This window comes from Cloeon dipterum, chromosome 2, assembly GCF_949628265.1.
Source record: "Cloeon dipterum chromosome 2, ieCloDipt1.1, whole genome shotgun sequence".
NCBI classification, from domain to species: domain Eukaryota; kingdom Metazoa; phylum Arthropoda; class Insecta; order Ephemeroptera; family Baetidae; genus Cloeon; species Cloeon dipterum.
This window is the reverse complement of record NC_088787.1, coordinates 22,869,382-22,892,835: the sequence shown is the minus strand read 5'-3', so window position 1 is coordinate 22,892,835 and position 23,454 is coordinate 22,869,382. Positions and strand designations below refer to the sequence as shown.

Genomic DNA, 23,454 nt, shown 5'->3' with positions numbered 1-23,454 from the left:
CTGTTTGGTTGGCCAAAGTTATTAACAGGCTTCAGCTTGTTGGGCTCGAATGTGATTGAAGGGAAAGGAAAGAAAAGAAGTGAATGAAAGGGTTGGCAAGATGGCTGAGTTTATAAGGGGTGGTGCGGGTGTAATTCCAGTGACCAAAGAGAAGCTGCACGGTTCCCCAAGCACAGGCAGTGATGATGGCCAGGACGGGTTGGCCGTCGACGAGTTCGACCCCTTCCTGGCCGACAACGAAGAGGCCGAAAGTAGCAACGCGTCCCTCCTCGTTGCACCACACGAAAATCAGTAAGCAGCCCTTTCAACAGCCTTTTAAATTTACTCTCCCGACCTTAGTACTTTATTTTTCATCGCTCGTCCATCCTCACAGGTGGTACCATGGCAGGCTGGACAGATACACCGCTGAGGAGCGGCTGTACGAGGCGTCCAAGTTGGGCAGCTACCTCATAAGGGAGAGCGACCGGAAACCCGGCTCCTACGTTTTGTCCTATCTTGGACGAACTGGGATAAACCATTTCCGAATCACTGCCGTCTGTGGAGATTTCTACATTGGAGGTCGACAGTTTGACTCGCTGTCTGACCTCATCGGCTACTACACTAATGTCACAGACCTTCTGAAGAAGGAACGCCTCATACACCCTGTGCCGCCGCCAGAGCCTGTCAATGACAAGAAAAGGATTGTTGCGATTCTACCATACACCAAAATGCCAGACACGGATGAATTGAGGTGCGGAGAGAATGTCAAGCAATATTTTCATTAAATATAATTTTCGGCTCTTAAAAAATCAGCACACTAAAATGTCAGTTTCATGAAAAATGTATGTCTACCGTTAATTTATTTACACAATTTAGAAACCAGGGTTGACATCAATTCATTGATTATCTGCTTTCAGTTTCCAAAAGGGGGACATTTTCTTTGTGCACAATGACATGGGTGACGGCTGGCTCTGGGTGACAGCTCACCGGACTGGGGAGCAAGGGATGATCTTTCGAGATTTGGTCGAGGACCTTGCGGACAACATCGATCCAAACACTGTCTTCTCTTGGTTCCATCCAAACGTAACGAAAAATGATGCAGTGGACATGCTCGTTAAATGTAACCTATTTTCCTCTTTCCTCTGAAGTGCATTAATTTTTTTTAATAATTCCAGCTGGTCCCGGTAGCTTCCTGGTAAGGCCTAGTGACAATTCTCCTGGAGACTACTCCCTGTTCTTCCACATCAACAATCAAATACAGCGATTCCGGATAGAGAAGAAGGGCGTGAGGTACCTAATGGGTGGCAGGACCTTTGAGTGTCTTGATGCAGTCATCAACAGATACCGCAAGGAGCAGATCGTTGAAGGACACACCTTAATACAGCCGGTTGGTGGGGTTAGCACCCTTGGTGATTCTTGGGATGACTGACTGCTTGTTTACTTTATTTCCTAGCTCAGTGGTATTGGACAACTTGAACATGAAACTATAGTTTTAAAACCAATTTATCGTGTTTTTTAATCTTAAATATATAAAGATTTCATTTTGTCGAGAGCGAATCTTAAATAAAAGTCCAATACTAGTTTTTACCATCACGGTGTTGAGTGATTGAATTAAAAATTAATTTCAGGCAATGAATGAAGAGGATGAGTCGTTTGCCAAGCCAAAGGAAATTGATCACGCTGAAAAAATTTATGCCACCTTGAGAGAATGCAGAGAACAAGTCGGTCTTAAGAAGAATAAAGGTTAGTTTCTGACACATTCGTCTTGGAAAACTATTAAATTTGCTGAATTCTCAGGAATCAAAATGCAAGGCTTTCTGAACAAAAAGAGCGAGAAGAACAAAAAGTGGAAATCCATGTTCTTCGTTCTGCTGGTCGAAGGCAGCGACACGCATCTGTATTTTTACGACAACCCTAAGAGAACAAAGCCAAAGGGTCTCATCGACTTGAGCTGCGCCTACCTTTACCAGGTGCACGACAGCGTCTTTGATAGGCCGCACTGCTTCCAGTTGGTGGAAAGGGCGCTGCCCTGCCTCGCCACCATCACTTACCTGTGTGCGAACACTGCCGACTTAGCTCAGGTAAGAACTATTCATTTTCCTTTTACCAATTCTTCTTTCATATTTTTACCTGCGTTATGTAATGTAAGAGAGACAAGTGAAACAATCCAGGCAATGAAAAAATAAATCTCCTACTTCTAATACGATTAATAATATTAGTAAGTTAATAATCAAATTACTTCTGTGTTAAGTGTCGTTACTGTTTTCCAGGGCTCAAAATAATAACAGACAGACAAATTCTATAAAAAAGTAAAGTAACGTCCACTATGTAGCTTTTATAAAATTGCTACATACCAATTTTGAGACTGCACAATGGATCATATAAAAACGATGTTATTTCTTAAGATGAGTGGGGTCATTTAAAGATAATTATTAAACAACTTTGAGATAAATCCAGTCATATTTGTTCTTTACAAGTTCATTTTGTTTGATACATGTTCCAAATTATAAAAAGAAATGGGGCATTGAATATTGTTTTAAAAGATTTTGCTCTACATTCTCTCCTATTCTTTTATTTATATTATATTTGTCGACAATTTCTATCAAAACTTCATCATACATCCTGCTTTCAGGATTGGATATCTGCTTTGAGACCTCTTTGCATAACCCAAATGACTCGCTCACCAAAGGTTCAGCGGCTCAGGGAGCTGAAATGTTTGCAGCTGCACATTTTGGATGCACACCGGTATGCCGAATTTTGTCAAAAAATCAACAGTCACATTCAATATCATTCTTGTTTACAGATTACCATTCAAACTAGTGCCAAATCCTTTCTGTATAATATCCCTCAATCAAGTAAAGGTAGCAAGAACAAAGGTGAAAACTGGCTTGGATCCTCTTTTTGATGAAGAATTTTTGTTAGAGTGAGTTTTTCTCTGTCATCACTTTTTCCATGATGTACATATATTTGCTTTTGCTTGCGCAGTGACATTCCTCCTGATGTATTGTCCTTCACAATCACCGTTTACAACAAAGGCAAAAGATCAAAAGACACAGAAGTTGCTGAGCTCACAGTGGAACTCTCAAGCTTGACTAATGGAGACGAGGTTTGTCTAATGTATCTAATTATCGATCCATGAGTTTTAGTTGTGTCTAGCTTTTGCTTAACGCTGCCATAAAATTAATTTAAGAGTCTTTGATTTTATTAGCCAACTGATTAATATTAGTGCATACAATCACTCCTACTTTCACTTGGCAAAATATAAAAATTATAATGATATCGCGAAATAAATTACACACTTAATAAATGTATTTTGGGTCATTCAAGCTTATTGCCATCTTAAAAAATACGCCAAAATGCCAAAAGTAGTCTGGATATATCAATAAAATCTGCTAATGTTGTCTGAAATGGTTAATTTCTACTTTGGGCAAAAATTTCCTGCGTTTCAAACAAAAGTGTATTTTTCTGACATTGTTTTATAATTGAACGATTAGGTTGATGAGTGGTTCAAGTTCTCTGGAATCACTCCAATTGGTGAGTGGGGCTCGCTACGGCTGCGGGTCCGCTACTTGCACGATCTCATCATGCCGCAAGAAGAATACTCGCCGCTGCAGCAGCTGATTTTGGATCCTAGTCTAGAAGTGGTGCGGGCGCTGGCAGACATTTGCCACCTGGACCGCATTCCCTTGGCCAACTCGCTCCTTAGGATATTCAGGTACTGATCGCAACGCTTTGGAGTGCGTGTCAAATATAAACAGTGGTTGCTGCAATCACAGGCATGAGAGACGGGAGGCCGAGCTACTGCGCTCTCTCAACGAGGCTGAAATCGAGAGGGAGCAGGAAACCTCCACCCTGCTGAGGGCAGCTTCGCTGACCACCACCCTCATGGATCTGTACATGAAGTCAGTCTGCACGGGATTCCTGCAGGCGGCTATACAAGACACCATTTTGAAATTGTTAGAAACAAAGCAATCTTGTGAAGTAAGTTTTAAAAATTATGAATTTTAACCCAAATTTGTGGTAGGAGCACTTACCTCAGAAATTATTATTAAGTTTCTTGCATTTCAGCTAATTAACTTTCCATAGAGAAGTAAAATTAGGTTGATTTTTTTCCTCTTAAAATTAACGATGAAATTTGCATGAACTCGGAAATAATCTTAAATACTGGTCTCACCAAGGAACTAACAATAAGATCTGTTTTTTTCGTGTTTCCAGATCTAAATTCTGCTCAGTTTAGAAAAATCTAAAACCAAACTGATTTCTCCTTCTTCCTAGTTATAGTTAAAACCTTCCACGCCTATAATTGGCACACGCGTTTTTTTTTCATTGTATCAGGCTTATGTACCTACTTGAACCCATTTTAGTGGCCAATGGCTATTAGGCAGACTCCTCAGCCACTGTTGAATTCTTACAAGAAGAACTTGTCTGACTTTTAATTTATAATTAAAATTTTTCAAGTTTTAAATTATACTACATTGAGGTGCCACAAATAAATATTAAAAACATTGTTGTTTATCTGATAATCTTAAATCTATCTGCTAGCTCAACCCAAATAAAATGGATTCACCTGACGATGCCTGCGCAAATGCTGAATTTTTGCTACAAATCCTCGATGAAGTGACACTTTCCATATTTATGGCCTATGATTCGTGTCCTAAGTAAGCTGATTTGTTTGACACCGCAATATGCCTCTCAATAAATTGTTTCCAGGACTGTGCGCTATATTTGTGGCTGCTTGCAAAGGTCGGTGATGAACAAGTGGCCAAATGAGAGATTAGTGAAAACTAGAGTCGTAAGCGGATTTATATTCCTACGCCTGCTTTGCCCTGCCATCCTCAACCCAAGGCAATTCAATCTCATAGCTGGTGAGTTGTTTCCAAGGCTGTCAATTTGAATGATGTATGGTTTAGAATTATATTTTTAACTCTGTTCATAGTCATGCCTTGCAAATTTAGAGACCTTGTTATTTGTTTGTTCAAGTAATATCATTTCTAATTTTGATTGCTTGTTTTGGTAAATAAGTTATATTTTTGCAGTTCCAAAACGATCTTAATTGCAAGTCAGTAGATATGGATTCAATGAAGCTTAAAAAGATGTGAGTGGCATGCAATAACAATCATATTTTCCCCAATTCCAGAACCTCCTCCTCAGATGGCGAGCAGGTCGTTAATCATGGTTGCCAAGTGTCTGCAGAACCTCGCAAACTTGGTTGAGTTCGGAGGCAAGGAACCCTACATGGAAGTGGTTAATCCATTCATCCTGAAGAACAAGGAGAGGATGGTCGTTTTTCTTGACACTCTTTCTGTAAGCTTGTCTACTTGGCCAATCTACTTGAAATCACCTATTTTTCCTATTAGAATGTAACCGAGAAGCCTGAGCCAGATGAAGCCAGAATTAAGGGCGACCCTGCCAGAGACCTTGGCACCTTGCACCACATATGCTGTTCACATCTGTCAGAACTGCAGGCACTTTCAAAGGAACAGGTTGGTATTCACGAATTAATAATAACTGCATTCTCGAGTTCAATTCACTCTTTGAAGTGATGTTGATTTCCATACTGCCTCTGGAACAAGTAGTTAAAAATGGGTTTTATGACGACAGAAACATTTTTTCTTTTCTGTTCCTGGCTTTATTTTTAACCATAACCTGCTGTCAGTCATAAATTAAAATGTATAATGTCTTTAAATAAGCAAGCTTGTCACACACTTAACAATCCCTGTCAACCAAATTTCCCCCTCATCATTTGAGTGATTATTAATTAAACAAATTCTTTGCAGCCTACAATCAAGAAGCTCGTGACAGTTACTGAAATGCTGAGCAAGCACAAACAGAAGTACATGGAGATGATTCGTTAATCGTGCTGTTCCATTCTTTCTCTTTGAATTCAATTGCATTATGCTGCATTTATTTTGATATATTTTCTGCTCTTGAATGCCAAACTGTATGGGAAAAAAGTTGAAATGCCGTGATTTTAATCATTTATATCTCATTGTGGAAATATTAACTTGTAATTATTATGAATCTTACATGTGTATTATTATGAACTTTTGGAAATTTAGCACTATGTGAGATTGAAAAAAGTAACGAATAATATTTGTAAATTATACATATTGTAGAAATAAAGATTCTTTTTATATAGCTTCCAAAACAAATACTCTTAATTCCTTAAAGTGGATCAGTACTGAAAAATTAGGAAAAACAAATTTTAACTCCCTAAATATGATCTGAAAATTCTAAATAACACATCATAATACATACTCAGGTTACCGTCAAAATTTGAGAAAATCAGCTCCATAATTTGCATATTAAAATCGAGCCGTGAACTATGTCTCCTTTGGAAAATAATTATTTTTTATTTCATCAGGAGGGATAATTAGGGTCAACTTAATTTATTGTTCAAGTCCAGAATGAATCGCACATCATTGGATAAATAATATCGAGAGAAATCGAAATTAAGCAAAAATTTGACAAATTGTTGAAAAATTTTAATTTTTCTGACAAATTTTGCGAAATTGGAAATTTACTGATACATATTTAATTATGTGGTCGCAAGTCGTAATTTGATTGTTGCGATACTTATCTCTATTCGTTCTACTTTATTGTTTCTGCTTCCTGCATTCATACACTTTAACCGCGGTAAGTCAAATATAGTAGTTGAAAGCTGCGCGTTAGATGGCACTACGATCTTGTTTACGCACCTATGGGGTCGTCGAAGGCGTGATTTCTGGAACATTATTAAAGATTGTGGTGGCATTGGGCAGCATTCGAAATAATGGTCATGCTCGACACAATGTGGTGCAAGTTTGCTTTCGATAGTGTCGCTTCCGCCGAGTCTTCAACGCACGGCTGACAAACGGCCGATTGTACTGAAAATGTGGAGCTGACATAGAAGGTCCGCTGAACGAAGATCATGAGCGCCGAGAGTATCAATAATGCCATGGGCACCTTTGTGCAGCACGCAGGGCAGTCCATGGACCAATCCAGACGACATTTAAAGTAAGATTTTTGAGGCATCCACACACCCCGAGCCTGATGTTTCCCTCCGTGTTTTCCTCAGGGGGCTTCAGCAGTTAACGCGCCAGCTGGAGGACCAGCAGGCGAGAGCATCGAGTGTCGCGCAGCTCTTCAGCTTGGACCTCGTGTCCAGAAGGGCCAAAATCACAGACCAAGGCGCCAAAATCGCCCTGATTGAGCCCAAGGTCGTCGGTAGGACATGCGAGGATATCCTTTGGAGAAAGGTTTTCCACAGCGCTTACTCAAGAGCCAAGCAACTCAATAATTCGGGCGATTCCGATGACTCGGCCTTGATCAGGCATCTTCTGGCTGGAATCGGATTCTACCATGGCTTCATCCTTAAAATTCAGACGGAATTCCGCGTGTGTGGAAGCGTGGACTATTCTGCCTCGATTGGAATGCAGCAGCTCTCTGCTGGTAGTTATTTAACACTAGACTAGCTTGAGTGAGCCCAAACTAGTTCAACCCCACAGTTTCAAACGAAGTTAATGGGTTGAACTAATTTGGACTCATGTATTAGGTGCCTCTACATCTCCAGATTTTTTACGAATAAATTGCTCTCATAGCCAGTCTAGAATTAATAATCCAGAGTCCTTTCAAATTTTAAAACATAATCCGCTTTTCTATCCAGTTCTTTTTATTGTTGTACATATTACTGTCATTTGTAACTTTCCAAAATATATTATTACTTTTTACTATGATATAGTATGCCATAAAGTCAACATGGTAGAAAACTATTGCATCAATTGTAACTACGTATTAACTCAATTATTTTCAATGAGTTATCATATTCTGGAAACTGGTACTGCAGAATTGTTTCTCACTTTATAGTTGATTGTATAAATATAAATTCCCCAAATTATAAATCGAATTAGATGTTTAACTAGCATCATTTTGATCTGTAAGCACGCATTCAATTTAGCTCTCTTTCAGATTACAAAAACAAAACCAAATCGTACGACCGTGCCACTCTAGATTGGGCAACTAAGGCTTTGGAAAGGAGCTTGATTGCACTTGGAGACCTGCATCGCTACCTTAGCACCCTCAGGCCCAGCTACAGTGGAGTGATCTCTGCTAGATTCTACGTTTTGGTAGAGCAAACATTGTTGCCGTGTTTATTGATGATCACTGATTTTGTTATCTTTCAAGGCATCGCAAGTGAACCCAAAATCAAGCATGCCCTTCAACCAGTTGGGGGCCTTGGCCACGGCTCAAGGCAAAAAATTTGAAGCAGCATACTTCTATCTGCGATGGTATAAATAATATTTTAATATTTTAATCAAGCTAATAAATGTATAATTTGTTGTAGTTTGTGCTGCGATTCGCCATATGAATGTGCCGAGGCCAATTTACGTCGGGCGTTGAAAAATGATGCACCGCAGCTGAAAGCTGGTTCCAAAGCTCAAGCTCGAGTGTTCCTGACCAAATTCTTATCTCTCATTGACACATGGTGGTTTAATGAGAACTTCAGAGATATCAATTTGGTAATTAACGCATTAATTATTAAACACTATTTGGCTCTTTTCATTATTTCCTCTTAAAATATTATGATAATTTACAAAACTATCACTTGATTTCAATGTCTCGTTTCAGATTTTTGAAGACTGCATGCTAGAGTTTAAGGCAAATCTGACCCTTGTTAAGCCAGCCAGCAGTGCGGAAACGCCGGCTGCAGCCATAGAAAACATGTTCAAAGAGGAACTGGAATTAACCCACTTTAGCAGCGACCTCCTGGTCAAAATGATGGCCATTCTATTGATGACGTACCATAAGTTGGAAAAACAAAGTGGGTACTAAAGGCGTGTCTTGAGGTTCTTATATTCGCACGTTTCATTGTGCAGGTCCTGCCCAGGCCTCTTCCGTGGTTGTGTTTATTTTCAATATTGTCAACTGCTTGACTAAAAAACTGGTAAGCGGCCCAGTGCCTGTTGCGAAGAAGAAACCCGTCAGGCAGAAGCGTCGCCAGAGACTCATGCGGAGAAGAAGGAAAGTTGGGGGCGACTGTTCTGAAGAGTCTGAATGCGAGAGCGAAGGTAAAAGAAGTGGAATAAAATTTGAAAAGTATCTAAGCAGATAACTTAATTCAGATGGAGTGGACTCGCAGGCTTCCTCCGACACTTCCTCTGACTCTGCCGGAAGCGAGTCAGAGTTCTTAGGAAGCTCCAGCGATGAAGAGGAAGTGGAGAAAAATGTGCTGAAGAGCCAGGAACTGCCTGCTCTGAGCTGCATTAAATTATGTTGCGATTGGCTGCAGACCAACGACGCAGTGCTGCGCTCGTTTTTCTCCAACTTCCAGCCATTGTTTGAGGACTTTGTCAAGTTTCTGAATGCGGTCGCCCACGACTGTTCCTTGGTGTTAAAAAGTGAGTTGTGCTATAATTTTTTTTACAGCAATAGAGATTAGCATATTTTAATGCAAAATGAATATCAATTTTTCTGTCATCTGAAGAAGAGAGGTTATTATAATTCTATTTGCTTCTATAGTAACGCCATAAGTAATAACAATTATTATTTTTCACTCAATAAAATAGACCTTTTGAAATTAACTAACAATATCAAAATATAACCACAAATCTGACCTTAAAATCAAACTTATTTCAATTAACTCGATTTACTTTAAATGATCTCTACTTTAGTCACTCTATTATTAAACCTGATTTTATTTACCTTCTAATATATTTGCTTTTTACAGATTCTATAAGTAATGAATCTTATGAGAGCATTACGCAAAATGATTTATTTGCAGATGCTAAAATTAGCGGATCTCTGGAGGAAGTTGCAAAAACGATGCAACCGTATCCACTGCCTGAAGATGTCACCCTACAAGGACATGTAGTGGTCGACCAGTCCTCATTAAATTGGTCTCTCTTTAACTCAAGTCCAATCAAAAGTGACGTAAGCACCAGAGTCATGAATTTATACACTTGAAGTTGACAATTTTGTTCTTGCAGACACTCATCCGGATGTGCAAATTGGTCCATTTTGGCGTTTACATGGCAAATTCCTCTATGGTTGGCGTCAAATTTGATAAGGAATCAAATGCCTTCTCCCTGATCCAGGACTTTATTCCTCCATCAATAAAACCTGTAAAGGTACTTCCTCAAACATGAGTTTCATGTGTTGCTAATTAATGATTTGCTTGGTACATGTGCAGGAGCCTGTCAACAAAGACCATCAGAAAAAATTGATGCAGCACATGGGCCAGCTGTGGCTGCAAGAAGAAGTGCGCAATCTGGAGAGCAGAGTCAGCCACGGCAAAGGCAACTGTGCTTTCTCTCCTTATATCGTCGTTGACTCATCAGCTCTGCTTTCCAAACTTCACCTAGTCAAACTGCTCATCAAGTCCAAACAGTTTGTGGTTGTTATACCAAGTGTAGGTGAGTTGGACCTGAGATTTATAAAAATGCTAATGGATTTTTTATCTTAAATTGTTTTAAATATTTTTAATCAAACATCATCTTCCTAACTAGAAAGTTGGATATTTTTCCCAGATGAGATAAATATTTAATCAGTTGGTTTAATAACCAGGAAAGTGGATAATTTATGATATTTAAAGGCAGTAAAAACATGGGAAGGAAATATAGATTAAGATTAAATACTTAGAGTTGATAATATTTCAAAAAGCCTAGTAAATAAGAAAACCTGCTATTTGTAATTTTTGGATACATTTCTGAAGACGGTTTAAAATATCAAAATTTTGCTTCAGTTTTAGAAGGCCTGGATAACATCAAAAAGGAGAGTGGCAGTGCTAGGGAGAGCGTGCGCTTTTTAGAAATCTTGTTTCGGGAGGGGAACCGATTTCTACGGCAACAGCGTGAGAACGAGTCGCTCAGCATCCCTCTCATCAAGTGTCCCAAGAAGAAGGATAAAGACGCTATGTAAGCACCTGAAATGTTTGTCCCAAAAGTCAAATTACTCAATATCTGCCATGTCAGTGTGTTTTTCAAAATCCTCGAGTGCTGCAACTACCTTGTGCAGCAAGTTCCGCGAGAAAATAGGCTGGAAAACAACATCAACATGGTCACCCTGCTCTGCGCAACCATCGATTCAAGCCAGAAAGACTTCAGCCCCACAGGACTGGCAGCCTCTGCAGGTGAGCTGTCTTTAAGTATATCTATATTTTACATGGGGGGTTTAAAAATATAACTATAGTTGAAAACGTTACAAGTCCAGCAAATTCAGAAGATGATTATTGACTAAACAATATATTTTTATAGACTGTGTTATTCTTATTTTTAAGGATGCATAATACGTAAAGATTACATTACATGGGGGATAAATAGAAAAAATATTATCTGCTGGATCTTTAGTCCTTTAATTAAACATAGATGTGATGTCTTTCTAACTGGAGCAATGGAGCAAAGTAATTAAAAGAAAATCTATAATGAATTAAATAATTATTTTATGAAGTGGAAATAATTTTTTAAGAGGCTTCAAAATAAATCAAGCAGATAAAAATAATTATTGCATAGTATAAGTTAAAAATTAAAGGACGCTATTTTTGGCTCACGGTTTGTTTAAAAATGATTTCAGGTGTCAAAATTGAGACGATTACCGACTTCTATCACAAGTGGAAAAAATCCAAGAAGGCTGGAAAAAAGTAGAAAACTGTATTGTTTCTCAAACCCTGTAGTAAACATTATGGCTGTTGCTAATAAAGATTGCTAATGCTAAGCGAAAGCGTGAGTTTTGCATTTCGCCGGCTCATTCAGAGCGTGCCTCCACTCTCTTTCTGTAAATTTTGATACAGGCCTTGTTTACCGGCGCCAAATATTTGCGAAAGCTGGAGGTCAAGCTTGTTTGTTTAGTTGTTCTTTTGTACACACAATGGCCGTGCAAGATGGCCACAATCTTCGCCAGCCGCAATCGATTCGGCCGCTTTTCCAGCAAATATGCACATGTTTCTCTCGCCACCAACGACAAGGACGAGCTCTGCATATCTTTGTGCATTTTGCAGCGCGCGGGATGCACTTTTCGTGTCAACATATCAGTGGTCTGTGCGGTTTGCTAACGACCCCGTGCTTGCGGTTAGCCACAGTGTTTGCCACTGCATGTTTAATGCAAAAGCTGCTGGCTGTCCACTATGCACGGCTCGCCAACCAGCATCTGCAGAGTGGGAGCATCCAGCCCTTTTACGCGCGCACCTGTCTAATTATCTCGCCTAAGGCCGCTGCTATCAAATTTCTGTATGCGTGACTGCTTGAGTGATGCGACGGGGAAATTATTTTTATTCATATTTTATTCAGTGCCATCTGAGGAGGTTCCCTCGCTCTTCACAATTATTTATGATATCTATGTTTGGTGAAATAATTTTTTTAGCATTAAATCATTCACTGGGTTGTTCATTTCACAAGTGAAGTCTCCAGTGAAAGTTCCACCATATTTTCGTTTCGAAAAAAAATTATATAACATCAAAACTAGGCGGAGACGTTCTGCATGCAATAGAAATTTCAAGCAGAGTTTGTTTGCACCTGCTTCATATCAAGCGGCTCCTCGACAAACTGCAATGCAAATCGTAGTTCCAAAAATAACCATTTTGATAAATAAAAAATAACTGTTCTTCAGCTTGCAAGGAAACATTGTGGTCCGACCGCACCTCACACAATTATAATTATATTTTTTGCATCAAGCGTGCTCACTTTAGTGAAGTAAACATGAACCACCGGTCATTTTCTATCTTTAGCATTGCTTCCGAGTTATGGGTTTGACAATATTTTTTGGAAAAACTTATAATTTACTTAAAAATACACGTTTTGTTTGATCACGATTATTTTTGAGTTAATAGATTCTTCTTGATAAGAAAAATCGATTGGTGGCTATGTGGGTCATTTTCTGAAAAACAACTTAATTTTTGCATTGAGGTAACTTGGCCAAAAAACGTTATAAAAATTTTAATTACATTGTAGGGGTCGCCTGGCGGCCTAAGCAACCTGCGGCACAGGTACCAAACGAGCGCAATGCGCATGCGGTACCTGTGCCGGCAGCAGTGCGTGTGGTGGCATTTAACCTTCGGAAATCGAGCGTGCAGGGCGTGTGTGGTGGTTTAGCGAATAGTGCTCGTCATTAAGGTAACTTTTAGTGTGCTTGTATTTTTGATAAAAAAAGAGAAACCTTTTTGATTGATTGTAACACTGATTATAAATTGCAGTAAAACCCCATGCACTGCGCTTATTGTCTCGAAGGGTGATTACTGGCTTATCGTGAAGTGACTGACCCTGTGAATAGGGGTGAGATATTTTCTTGCGGTATTAAATAATTGTTGTTTTGATTTTAATTGACGAATTGATTATTGATTATTAGTAAATTATTTGGCGTATTCAAATATTGATCATGATCCTTGTAAATTGTTTCGAATTCCTTTTCTTGCTCTGACTTTGGAATGTGAAATATTTATTGTGAATTCCTCTGTTTCCAGTTCAATTGCCATAATATACGACGCCAGATATAGAAAAGGTTGGAGTGGTTTTATTTAAATATTTGGACCCCCACAACATACGCTATACAAATTGTTAAAATTCTTAAAGCTGATCAAATTTGCTACACATTTTTTCATATCTAAACTTTTTCATTGTTGCAAATATATCAGACATTAAATTAAATGGAATATGTATTATTTTATGAACAGCATTTTTATTTCCGCAACACCTTTTGCCTAGTACATTATAATTCTTATAATTATTGTGCTATACAAAAAGTACCTGCAACAATGCCTTCATTTGCAGATTATTGTCTCATCCACTTTTAGAAGCTTGGCTGTTTACATTTTTTAATCCTTTTACTGAAAAACGCATTTAAATTTGATTTAGGAACCAAAACAAAATTTTGACACTCATCAATATGTTGAGCAACGAGAACATTTACGATTTTGCAGCGCCCTCCCCTCGGGCCCAAAGTCCTGTCAGGTATCCTGTTTCATAAATCAGCTTGGCCGTCAAATTCACGACATTGCTCCCCAAAGACTGTTCATCAACAAAGAACGAGTAGAGCGGTACCAAAAGAACATAAAGAATCTGCAGTCGGAGCACAAAACCATGGGAATGCCAGAAATTGATCCTCCTAGTCCTCAAAGCTTTATGAGAAAGCAGGAGCAGGGTCAGCGTCCAAAGCTGGTTGAATTAGGTCTGGATTATTTTACTTGGAAACAAATATACAGATATGTGATAAATAATTTTTGTACCAAAGACGAGAGTGAGCGAACCAGAGCATGCGATGCGGCTGGCGGGGAAAGAAAGCCGCCCGTACCAGACCGCTTTTTCCGCGATCCTGACAGATGCCCAAGGGACTTTAGCTCCGAGAACGTGAATTACGCTTCGAGTTTGATTCCTCCGGTGCTGCATGAGCGGATCGTCATCGGCGCCAGAGGCGAGGTTGTCGCTCTTGAAAATTCGGTGCTCAGACCAAAGTACATGGGAAAGCCAGTGAGACGCCCAAAATTGGTGTTTTTTGATCTGTCTGCTTTTACTTCTTCCGTAATAGAAATACGGCAAATTGCCCGCGAGCGTGGTCAAATTCAAAGAAATACAGCGCGAAAAATCTGAATTTGCGCAGAGGATGAAGGAGCTTGAAGAGACGCAAAATACGCAACATCTCTTGGACCACAAAAATGAAGTGCAAGAACAGTTACTGGTATCCTATTGACTAAGTTTTTAATTTATTTTACATTAATAATTCAATGCTTGAAAAGGGACAGTAGAATTCATATTTAAAGAGGTCAATTGCTTAAAATCAATTACAAAAAATGAACTCTATTATTAAATTAAATTAAGACTTCATCCTCGTGGTGGTAGCTTCTAATATCCTCTCTAACGTAGTTAAATTCAAGCCACAACGAGTGTTTTATTAAAAATATAGCATTACATATTTAACATCGAAATTGGTCTTTAAACAAAAAAGGAGCTGAGTTTAAAATTGAACAATAAACTAATGCAACAGTTCAATTGGTATAGAGAAAATGGAACCAGGCTTCATCCGCGTTGTTTTTCAAATTCTTCGTTTTAATTCTCGACCAGTTTCAACGTCATCAAGTACACATTTGGTCTTTATAGAGTAAGCCTCAACTGCCTCATGAATAGGACGTACTTGATGACGTCGAAACTGGTCGAGAATTAAAACGACGAATTTGAAAAACAACGAGGACGAAGCCTGGTTTCATTTTTTCTCAACATGAAAATAACCTCTAGTGGTCGCCTATTTCAAAGTTTTATTGGTAGTTAAATATTTTGTTTTTAATTTCGTATATTAACAAAGCTTTATGACTAGTCTTGTTGACTCGATAGAAAACCATCGACAAATTAAGAAATTCAAAATTTCTTGTAATTTAATTAAATCTTTTCCTCACTGATCCACAATAAGCTTTATTAGATATTATGTTTAATATTAAAATTAAATCAAAGTGGTTAAGACAGAGATAGAACAATCCCTTTAACAAATGTTGTTTCCCCGAATGTAGGCTGCGAAAGAAGAGTGGGACGAGAAAAACAAAGAATTCCTCTTGCTGCCGGTCATCACCGACACCCTTTCATCCAAAAAGAAAAAGTACTTCCTGGAACTATGCCTGGCGAAGCTGGAGGACAAGATCAAAATGCTCAACTCGCAGTGCCTGAACGCCAACAGAGCTTTGGAAGTGCATCTTGAGCGGCGGCAATAAAGTTGGCGCGGAGAAGAATGTATGGCGATAAACACCCGTGCACGTCCCTATTCGCGGAATACGCTCTGGTGCATTAAAATACGCTGTGCAGTATAATAATCTCTTTTTCATTAGAGCTCATCAAATAGTTGAGTGCTGCACAAAGGAGCGGCCGCCTGCTGATTGCGAGTTATGCAACCTGCGCAGCGTGCAAGTCGAGCACGTTGCCCGGCAATCTGTGTGCAGGCGCTCCACAAAGCCATTATTATTGCAGCGGAATGCGCGCACGCCGGCCGCCAGCCCGGCTTTTCTTGTTATTGCAGCTACTTTTAATTAATTCTGTCGCCAGCACCCGCCATTAGCCTCCAACGACGCACGAAACGCCAGATTCTATCTTCCCGCGAGCGAGCGAGCAAGCGGGTAATTAATCTGAAATAGAACAGCGGCCCCGCACGGTGGAAGTTTAACACGGTTCCCCTTTTTCCACCTGCTTTATCGCCGCGTGGTCAGATAGCTTTTGGGGCGGTAAATAGTGTTTTTTCTCACTCCAGATTCCTATCTTTTTACGGAAAATTTGGCCTAAATTTGTGTCAGTTGTTTGAACATTTTTCCAACGGCTAACCTTTTGATCCATTTTTCTTTATTTATGTACAAGTTCATATACTTTTAGGTCTTTTTGTATGTGGGCAGTAATCGGGAAAATGATGCAATTGCAATAGAAATGGGAGGGCGAGAAGAAAATTCCGTCACTTTTACTTAGCTATAATTTTTTAGTTGAATTACGCATTTAGTATGCCTGCTATCATTTTCAACGTCCAGTGATTCATAATTTGCAGCAGTTTATTCTGCAGCATGGATTTTGTTTTTGCAGGTAAAGTAATGCTGATTCTGAGGTCAAAGATATTATTAATTAAATTAAAGCGAATTTCAATCATTAATTTGATAGTGAAGCGAAATCCGGTTTTGAATAAAAAAAAATGTTTAAAAATCAAGCCCATTTTCGAAAAAAAAACACTAACTCTGAATTACACAGCCAGCTTTGAATTATTCATTTGCCTGCTTTTATTTTAATTCAGGTGGCACATTTTACAGGGTTCAAATTTTAAACGGGCGCGTTTAACGTGCATGCACATATCTCCCTCGTGTGCCGGCAGCTGGCAGAATGGCGGGCCGCGGTATTTTTATAAGAGGATTTGCGAAGTGCTTTCATTACAAGGCATAAACCACCATTTGTGTAATCTTCTTAGCCTTTTTTACTTTAATGTTAGTCAAAGACTGAGCAAGCAGAGCGCTCTTGTTTCTTCTTTATTTATCTATCAAAAACCGCACTCCCGTCCGTCCTAGAGTGCATGATATATACACCGCAAACCGAGCAACCCGAATCAACTCGAGTGTGATAATAATTTTCAACGAGGACGGCGGAGGAAACGAGCGAGCGAGAGAGACGCTGCTCGTGGCTGAGAACACAACGCAAACGCAGCGAATCGTGAGGATTTCGGATAAGATTGCGAAAGGCGGCCGCCGAGGCCCCTGTGCTGAAAAGTTGCTTTCCGCCAAGTTTTTGCCTCAACCTACAGTAGTGTGCACCGCTTCAAAGGGACGCCAAAAGTTTCCGCTCCCGCAAAATCTAATTGGGAAATGGGCTTTTACTTTTAATTTAAAACGCTGTAGACGTGAACAAGATAACCAAAAATATTTTCATTTAATTTAAGATCAAATTAAACCCAAATTATAATGAGTAAAAATTAGTTCTTTATTGCAACGTATCAATGAAATGAAAATTTCTGCAAATAATAATTAAATAATTTATTATTAATTTAAAAATAATTTTTATCATGGCTGGAAGTTCGAGTAAACTGGCAGCATCCAAGAAGCAGGAAATATCTATACAACTAAAGTTTAAATGGATTTATATTCAAATAAGTGGTGATGGTGGCTTCATAGTGCTATAGATTTGAACTCATAAGGGCTAAAGTAGGAAGATTTCTTTTTGTGTGAGGCGTAGTTGGTCTTACTGACTTTGGTACATCCAAAACAACCTAATTTCCCTTACAAATCTGATATTTAAATTTTGAAATAGGTGAACCCTCAAGGTTGTTTTCGTGTTGCGAAAAAATAAAACTAGGCTTCATCCTTGTTGTATCAATTTCGTCGTTTGAATTCTCGAACAGTTTAGTCGTCATCAAAAGTACGTCCTATTCATGAGGCAGTTGAGACTTGCTCCAAAGAGCAAATAATGGCATGCAAATTTTTGTTTCTGAAAGAGCATCATTTATCAAAGTGTGTGGAATATTTACCATTAGAAATAATATAAATTTTGTTTATCCGAGAACAGCAGAAAATTTTTGATTTGTAGTTCTTGATCAGGAAAAGTGGCTTTAAAATAGAAATTGAGCAGAGACAATTTCTCGCATGTTCTCGACCTGGACAGAAGCTGTTTCGATTCCTCAGGTGTCATCAGCAGCAGATCAGCAGTACCTTAACTGCAAAGCAAAATCCATTTTACCACAAACTAACCGCAGAGGATTCTGAGTGCAGAAGTTCGTTGAAAACAAACGACTATATTCATTGCTTAAGCACGCTAAAAAAGGTGACGAAACCACCACTCACCTTCCTCTGCGGCACAACTTCTTCTTATCATTTTGTATTCTTTATTTTATTTTTTACCAATATTTACTATAATAACACTAATAACACTAATACTACCCAAAAAGTGCTTCATGACTGACACAATTTAATTAAATACTCAGCAAAAATACATCGATTTTTTTTATATAAATTTAGAAACGAACACAGTAAGGGAGTCACTATAATATTTAACAAGAAAATTAATTCTACCATGAAAACAAATACATAATTTTGAATTCATCACTCTCAGTAAATACAAAAAAAATCTTGAAAAATAATAAAAAAAATTGTGGGAAAAAATATTTTAGTTTTACTGACTGGTCAAGTGACATTATGCAATTGAATTTTTTCTCAATTTTTGTGTTAGTATATCATGAATTCCAACCATTTTAGTCTCGTGTTATCAAACTGTGTTAGAACATAAGAGCGACATCCGAAACCAGTTTTCAGCATGGCTGCGTGCAGCCCGCACCTAATTATAATGAAAAGCCCCAAGCCGATACGGGACTGCACCATTAATGCTATCATCCGCGCGCGCATGATATTATCCACACGCTGCGCGGCACAACTTGGTGGAAATCCAAAACACATTCACTCACTGGCAGATACAAAAGCGAGTGGCGCAGAAAGACTAGATTATTGCAGTGTCCCACACATTAAGTGCCGCCTTTAAATATTTTGCAAGCTCAATTTAACCGCGCAAAGTGGCTGAAAATTTCATCGCGCGTGCATATGCAATGCCGTCTGCTGGCTGTGCGTTCTTTGTGTTTGGCGCCGCGCACAAGGTGGCCAGATGTCTTGCTGCCGAGACGCGAGCGTGAAACAATAAACACCCCTCGTGCATCACATGTGCCAACTCTGGAGATAACCGAGCGTAAAAAGGCGCTCAAAAGGTGCAAAAAATCTCCCCCAACCAGTTTGGGAGGCTGCGGCGAAATTCCGTGGGAGCCGCTGGTCATCCCGCTGCGGTGCATGTTTGTGTAAAAGCAGATAATATTCTTTGCATGCACGACAGCAGCAGCAAGTTTTGTAAAGTGGGAGCGAGGATGAGGGCCACAGTTTGCGTATAAATAAATTAAGCGCAGAATGAAATTGCGCTGGTGTTTTGACCCGAGCCCGCAACGCTACCTTTTATGCTTATGTATCCTTGTGTGTGTATGTGAGCGCGAGTATAAGCCGCACGAATTCAGCCCCGACTGGCTCCAGTTATTCTTGGCTTGGTGGTCAGGCCTGGCGGTTTAACAGCAGGTGCTGTTTTTCTCTTCACTTGGTGGTTAAACTCTAAACTCTCATCTGCATGTGTTTTGATTCGCCCGCCCAGCCGTCAGCGTGCTGCCGCCGCCGCCGCTCAATTAAATATTCAAATCGCCCCTGCCGCTTTCTGCATGCTCTCGGCTCGGCTGCCGCGCAAAACTATTATTGGGGTTACTAAGTACAAGCCGCCCGCGAGATGGATTTAAAGGGGCTAATTAATAATATGCGCACGACCAAGGGTCTCGCTCCATCCACACATTGGCCGCGCGCGTGCTTTATCTTTTACCAAGTTTTGCCACGGAATTCTCGCCGTAATTAACGTAGCCCTGCCTTTAGATGGTTTATCTTCAGGCCAGGAATTAATTAATTTATTAATTATACGTATTTAATTACATTTTTCAATACTTCTTCAGATTTAACTACAAATTGGGTAGAATATTAAGTGCTAAGATATAACAACTTTAATAAAATCAACATAATGCAGTGGCACTTCTACACATTGGAAACTGTGTGCAATATTTATTATATATTGTTTTCCACTGTTAAATGCAAAAGATTGTAATTTATAATTTTTTTGTTTTCAACTAACCTAGCAATGATTACTATAATATAAAAAATTTTCAACTATTATTTATTAAAGGCGGAACAAAATAAAATTTACTTTTTTCGTGCGTGACATGTAACATTACAGTTACTAATTTGAGTTATTATTTTAAATTATAAATTTAGTTTCCTTCACAATTTGCTCCAGTTATAAGAGAACATCATAAATACAATTTTCATCAGGCGTTCTGCAACTCATCGATGCTAAATATGGCCAAGGAGAAAAGCATCAATCTGTTCTTCCACATATTTTACTGATCTTTCGATAAAATTTTAATGGCTATATGGGGTAAGGAAATAATGACGAGTGACAAAATGAACAACACAATTTTAAGAGTAAAGAGTAATTTTTATTTGTATTTCTATTTTTATTTAATCAAGAACCTTAGCAAAATCTTCTATCTTGACTCACTTGCATAGCTATTAAATTCATTTTACTCATTTTGAGAAAATTATACTGAAATGAAATATCTATAGACTAAATTTAATACAATTAATATGTTATTCTACCAAAAAAATTGTAATACCCGCGAGCTCCTGTTTTCCTGTTAAAATTGTGTATAACTTTATTCTACTTTAAAATCCAGGGCTTCACCAAACACAAATTAAATTATATAGTTCCAAAAAACAGTTGTTACAAATGTTGTGCAGCTAGAGGCGGTTAGAATCCATTCATTCCGCGAAGAGCACCACCGCACTATGTGTACACTTATTTAATATTTCAAGAGAGTCCTGCTGGCTGCCCTGCTCCCTCTCGGGCTCTTTCAGCACACACACAGCAGAGAAATAAATCAAGCGCGCGTTGCGAAAATCTGCGCAGAGCCATTTTTCGCCGGGAGCATATTAGGCAAATAAAACAATAAATAAGTCACAGAGTGTGCATGGGAGCGGTGCCAAGACAATATTTGAATGGCAAACAAATGAATAATTCAGGCAGACCACGCCAAGCGCCTGTACGCGAGAGGGAGGCAAAAGCACAAGGAAGGGTATACGCGCGCGGAAGGCGGGGAGCAGAACGCGCGCGACAAAAACGGCAACAGCTCTGAATGCGCTGCTCATTTAGCGTGTTCCGCCGCCCATGCTGATTAGTGGTTTAATGGATTCAGTGCTCTTTGCAAAATAAAGATTTTAACACTGCGCGCGAATTCCCCTCACGTCGGCAGCCGTGTACCAACCGCTCGTGCACATACAAACAACCGAGACCTTCTCGGTCGCGCCGGCCTCGACTCGACTCCCGGCCGACGTGACTCATAGTGCATATAATACGCCCCGGCTTTTCGCACACGGAGCACCAGCTCCACTTTTTGCCACTCTCTCTCTCTCTCTCTCTCTCTCTCTCTCTCTTTATCGGGCGAGCCGGCTCTACCGACGACAGACGAATAAAAAACCTCAACCACCGTATCGAACGGCGAAAGCACGCAAATGGAGCCTTTTGTATGCCAAATCGCATTTAAGGCCGATTCTTTTCGAGCTGTGTCTGCCTTTCCGACTGTAACTCCGCGCTGCCTGTCGACTCGCAACCAGCCTGAGATTTGTGCGTCAAATTCACTTACGCCAAACGAATTGGCAGCAGGGAATTCCTTTTTTATGCCTTGAAACTTTTGCACTTATTAAATTCCAATATTAAAATGTGTCTTCAAACAGCCAAAAACAAATTCCCTTCTATACGACGTCACAACAACAACAACAACAACGACGGAATGATTTTTTTAATATTTATCTGAAAAATGCAACGAATGTGTTGAAAGAATTTTATATTTAAAATTATTGATAAAAATGAATTTCCAATTAATATGTATTGTAGTTTATCGTTTGAATAGAAAAAGCTTTTAATGGTGAGAATTTACATCGCCAAACAATAAGCCGCATGAGCATTCCCACAGTTGAAATGCCAGGCTATATGGTTAGCACATATTAGTTGATAAAATTCGCTGAAATCGGGAAAAAGCCAAAAGAGGAATTTGCTAAAAATAAACCCTCCAAAATGACTGCCGTATAATGCCAGTCGATTTATTTTTTATTTTTATGTCCCATTTTAACACGTTGCTAATGAGCAATTAGGCGCGTCACACAATACTCTATGTCATTAATATGGTAAAAGTCGTCAACGAGGGACCGCGCCAAGGTCGTTCCAAATCCTAAAACAACCCTTACTGCCAGCTCTTTTCCTCCTCCCTCTGCTCTGCGCCTCTCTCTCTCTCTCTCTCTCTCTCGCACTCACTCACTGGCAACTTTTCAACAAACATCTCACGTTTTCCTGTTGTTGGGTGCGCTCGCTCTCTCGCTTCCAGGCCCTGCTCCCTCCTTTTTTATTTAGGAAAAGAGTTGAGCACTCAGCGGCAGCGGCGCAGCGGCGTCGGCGTGGCAGCAAACACGACAACTTTTTAAGCATTATGACTTAATAAAATATGCACTCCATAAATTAATAATAACGCCGAGCGCGCGCGAGCGAGCGAGCGGCACAGAACCATGCAGAGAGCGAGCGAGAAAGAGAGAGAGAGAGAGAGAGAGAGAGAGAGAGAGAGAGAGAGAGAGAGAGAGAGAGAGAGCGCGCAGTTGTGTGCAAAGCACGCGGCAGGGCTCGTGCGAGGCGCAGATGCTGAATAAAAATGGGCACTTTGTGGAATGTTTAGGGAATTCGGTATCCCACCCTGAATAATAAAGCTGCCGAAGAGAGGCGGCGCCGCCACAAAAAAGAACCGAAACCACCGCATACACAGCAGCAGCAGCAGAATAAAGGGCTCAAACAACGCAGCTTTTTATCCGCCGCCGCCGCCGCCACCGCCGCCGCGTGCAAAACTTCTTTGAAAATATTGATAAAATATTTTTAACCGAGCCAGCAGCGCAAACTTTGCCCTGCTCAAATTTCGCTCTGTAGTGTCTGACAGCGAGGAAGCCCGAGTGCCGATGAACTTGTGAAGAGGGTCGTACAAAATACGCAGGGTAACTTGTAACATCTTCTTTGCGTTTTATTAAATCATTTTCCCGACGAACATTTTTTTGGTCGAATTAGAGAGAAAGTTTCCCAGTTAACATTTGTTGTTTATTTTGGTATGTTCAATGTTTAATTCAAATAAGCAAAAAGTATTTTTATCCTTTTGAATCTATACGTTTAAATTTGGATTTGCACTAAAAACTCCACATGTTTTCCTTATTCAAGAATTAACAGATTCTATGTGTTCGTTTGCCATCGCAGTCCTTCACATCACTCTGCTTGAGAGTAATTTTCAAGCCCATGAGAGATATTAAAAAAATTCCAGCAAACTTTCCACGAAGCAAAGAATGATGGGGCGGAGAGAGGCATCTCGAGTTTTTCGTATTTGCATACAGAAATCAATAATCGCTCATCT

At 39.6% G+C, this 23,454-nt stretch overlaps 2 protein-coding genes and 1 long non-coding RNA gene across 4 annotated transcripts; all 3 read left to right on the top strand.

The window, feature by feature from the left end:
* The first annotated feature begins 29 nt into the window (after nucleotides 1-29).
* vap (RAS p21 protein activator vap) lies at nucleotides 30-6,131 on the top strand. The gene is made up of 16 exons (XM_065481700.1): nucleotides 30-291; nucleotides 374-730; nucleotides 897-1,099; nucleotides 1,155-1,366; nucleotides 1,608-1,722; nucleotides 1,777-2,060; nucleotides 2,612-2,724; nucleotides 2,783-2,902; nucleotides 2,965-3,085; nucleotides 3,474-3,694; nucleotides 3,756-3,960; nucleotides 4,522-4,637; nucleotides 4,690-4,844; nucleotides 5,117-5,283; nucleotides 5,337-5,462; nucleotides 5,757-6,131. The coding sequence occupies exons 1-16, from the start codon at nucleotides 101-103 to the stop codon at nucleotides 5,832-5,834; spliced, it is 2,784 nt and encodes a 927-aa protein (XP_065337772.1). The 5' UTR covers nucleotides 30-100; the 3' UTR covers nucleotides 5,835-6,131.
* A 541-nt stretch (nucleotides 6,132-6,672) lies between these two features.
* Nucleotides 6,673-11,673, top strand: Smg5 (Smg5 nonsense mediated mRNA decay factor). 2 transcript variants are annotated; one of them, XM_065478872.1, is made up of 14 exons: nucleotides 6,673-6,975; nucleotides 7,037-7,410; nucleotides 7,927-8,084; nucleotides 8,143-8,246; nucleotides 8,303-8,477; nucleotides 8,587-8,779; nucleotides 8,835-9,026; nucleotides 9,081-9,356; nucleotides 9,686-9,888; nucleotides 9,945-10,085; nucleotides 10,148-10,370; nucleotides 10,700-10,871; nucleotides 10,929-11,086; nucleotides 11,527-11,673. In XM_065478872.1, exons 1-14 carry the CDS (start codon nucleotides 6,890-6,892, stop codon nucleotides 11,595-11,597), a joined length of 2,526 nt encoding a protein of 841 aa, XP_065334944.1. In that variant the 5' UTR covers nucleotides 6,673-6,889; the 3' UTR covers nucleotides 11,598-11,673. The 2 variants fall into 2 exon arrangements, with proteins under 2 accessions (XP_065334944.1, XP_065334945.1); XM_065478873.1 differs by having other exon boundaries at nucleotides 6,674-6,975; nucleotides 9,740-9,888.
* Nucleotides 11,674-13,821: 2,148 nt separating this feature from the next.
* On the top strand, nucleotides 13,822-14,614 carry LOC135936948 (uncharacterized). Its single transcript, XR_010574410.1, has 3 exons — nucleotides 13,822-13,895; nucleotides 13,952-14,112; nucleotides 14,176-14,614. It is a non-coding gene; the product is annotated as an uncharacterized LOC135936948 (long non-coding RNA).
* Nucleotides 14,615-23,454: the final 8,840 nt, after the last annotated feature.

Coding starts and splice junctions, on each gene's coding strand:
- vap (XM_065481700.1), top strand. CDS start 101: ATGGCTGAGTTTATAAGGGGTGGTGCGGGTGTAATTCCAGTGACCAAA. Junction 1,100..1,154: donor AGTGGACATGCTCGTTAAAT/GTAACCTATTTT, acceptor TAATAATTCCAG/CTGGTCCCGGTAGCTTCCTG. Junction 5,284..5,336: donor TTTTTCTTGACACTCTTTCT/GTAAGCTTGTCT, acceptor TTTTCCTATTAG/AATGTAACCGAGAAGCCTGA.
- Smg5 (XM_065478872.1), top strand. CDS start 6,890: ATGAGCGCCGAGAGTATCAATAATGCCATGGGCACCTTTGTGCAGCAC. Junction 6,976..7,036: donor CAATCCAGACGACATTTAAA/GTAAGATTTTTG, acceptor TGTTTTCCTCAG/GGGGCTTCAGCAGTTAACGC. Junction 10,371..10,699: donor GGTTGTTATACCAAGTGTAG/GTGAGTTGGACC, acceptor ATTTTGCTTCAG/TTTTAGAAGGCCTGGATAAC.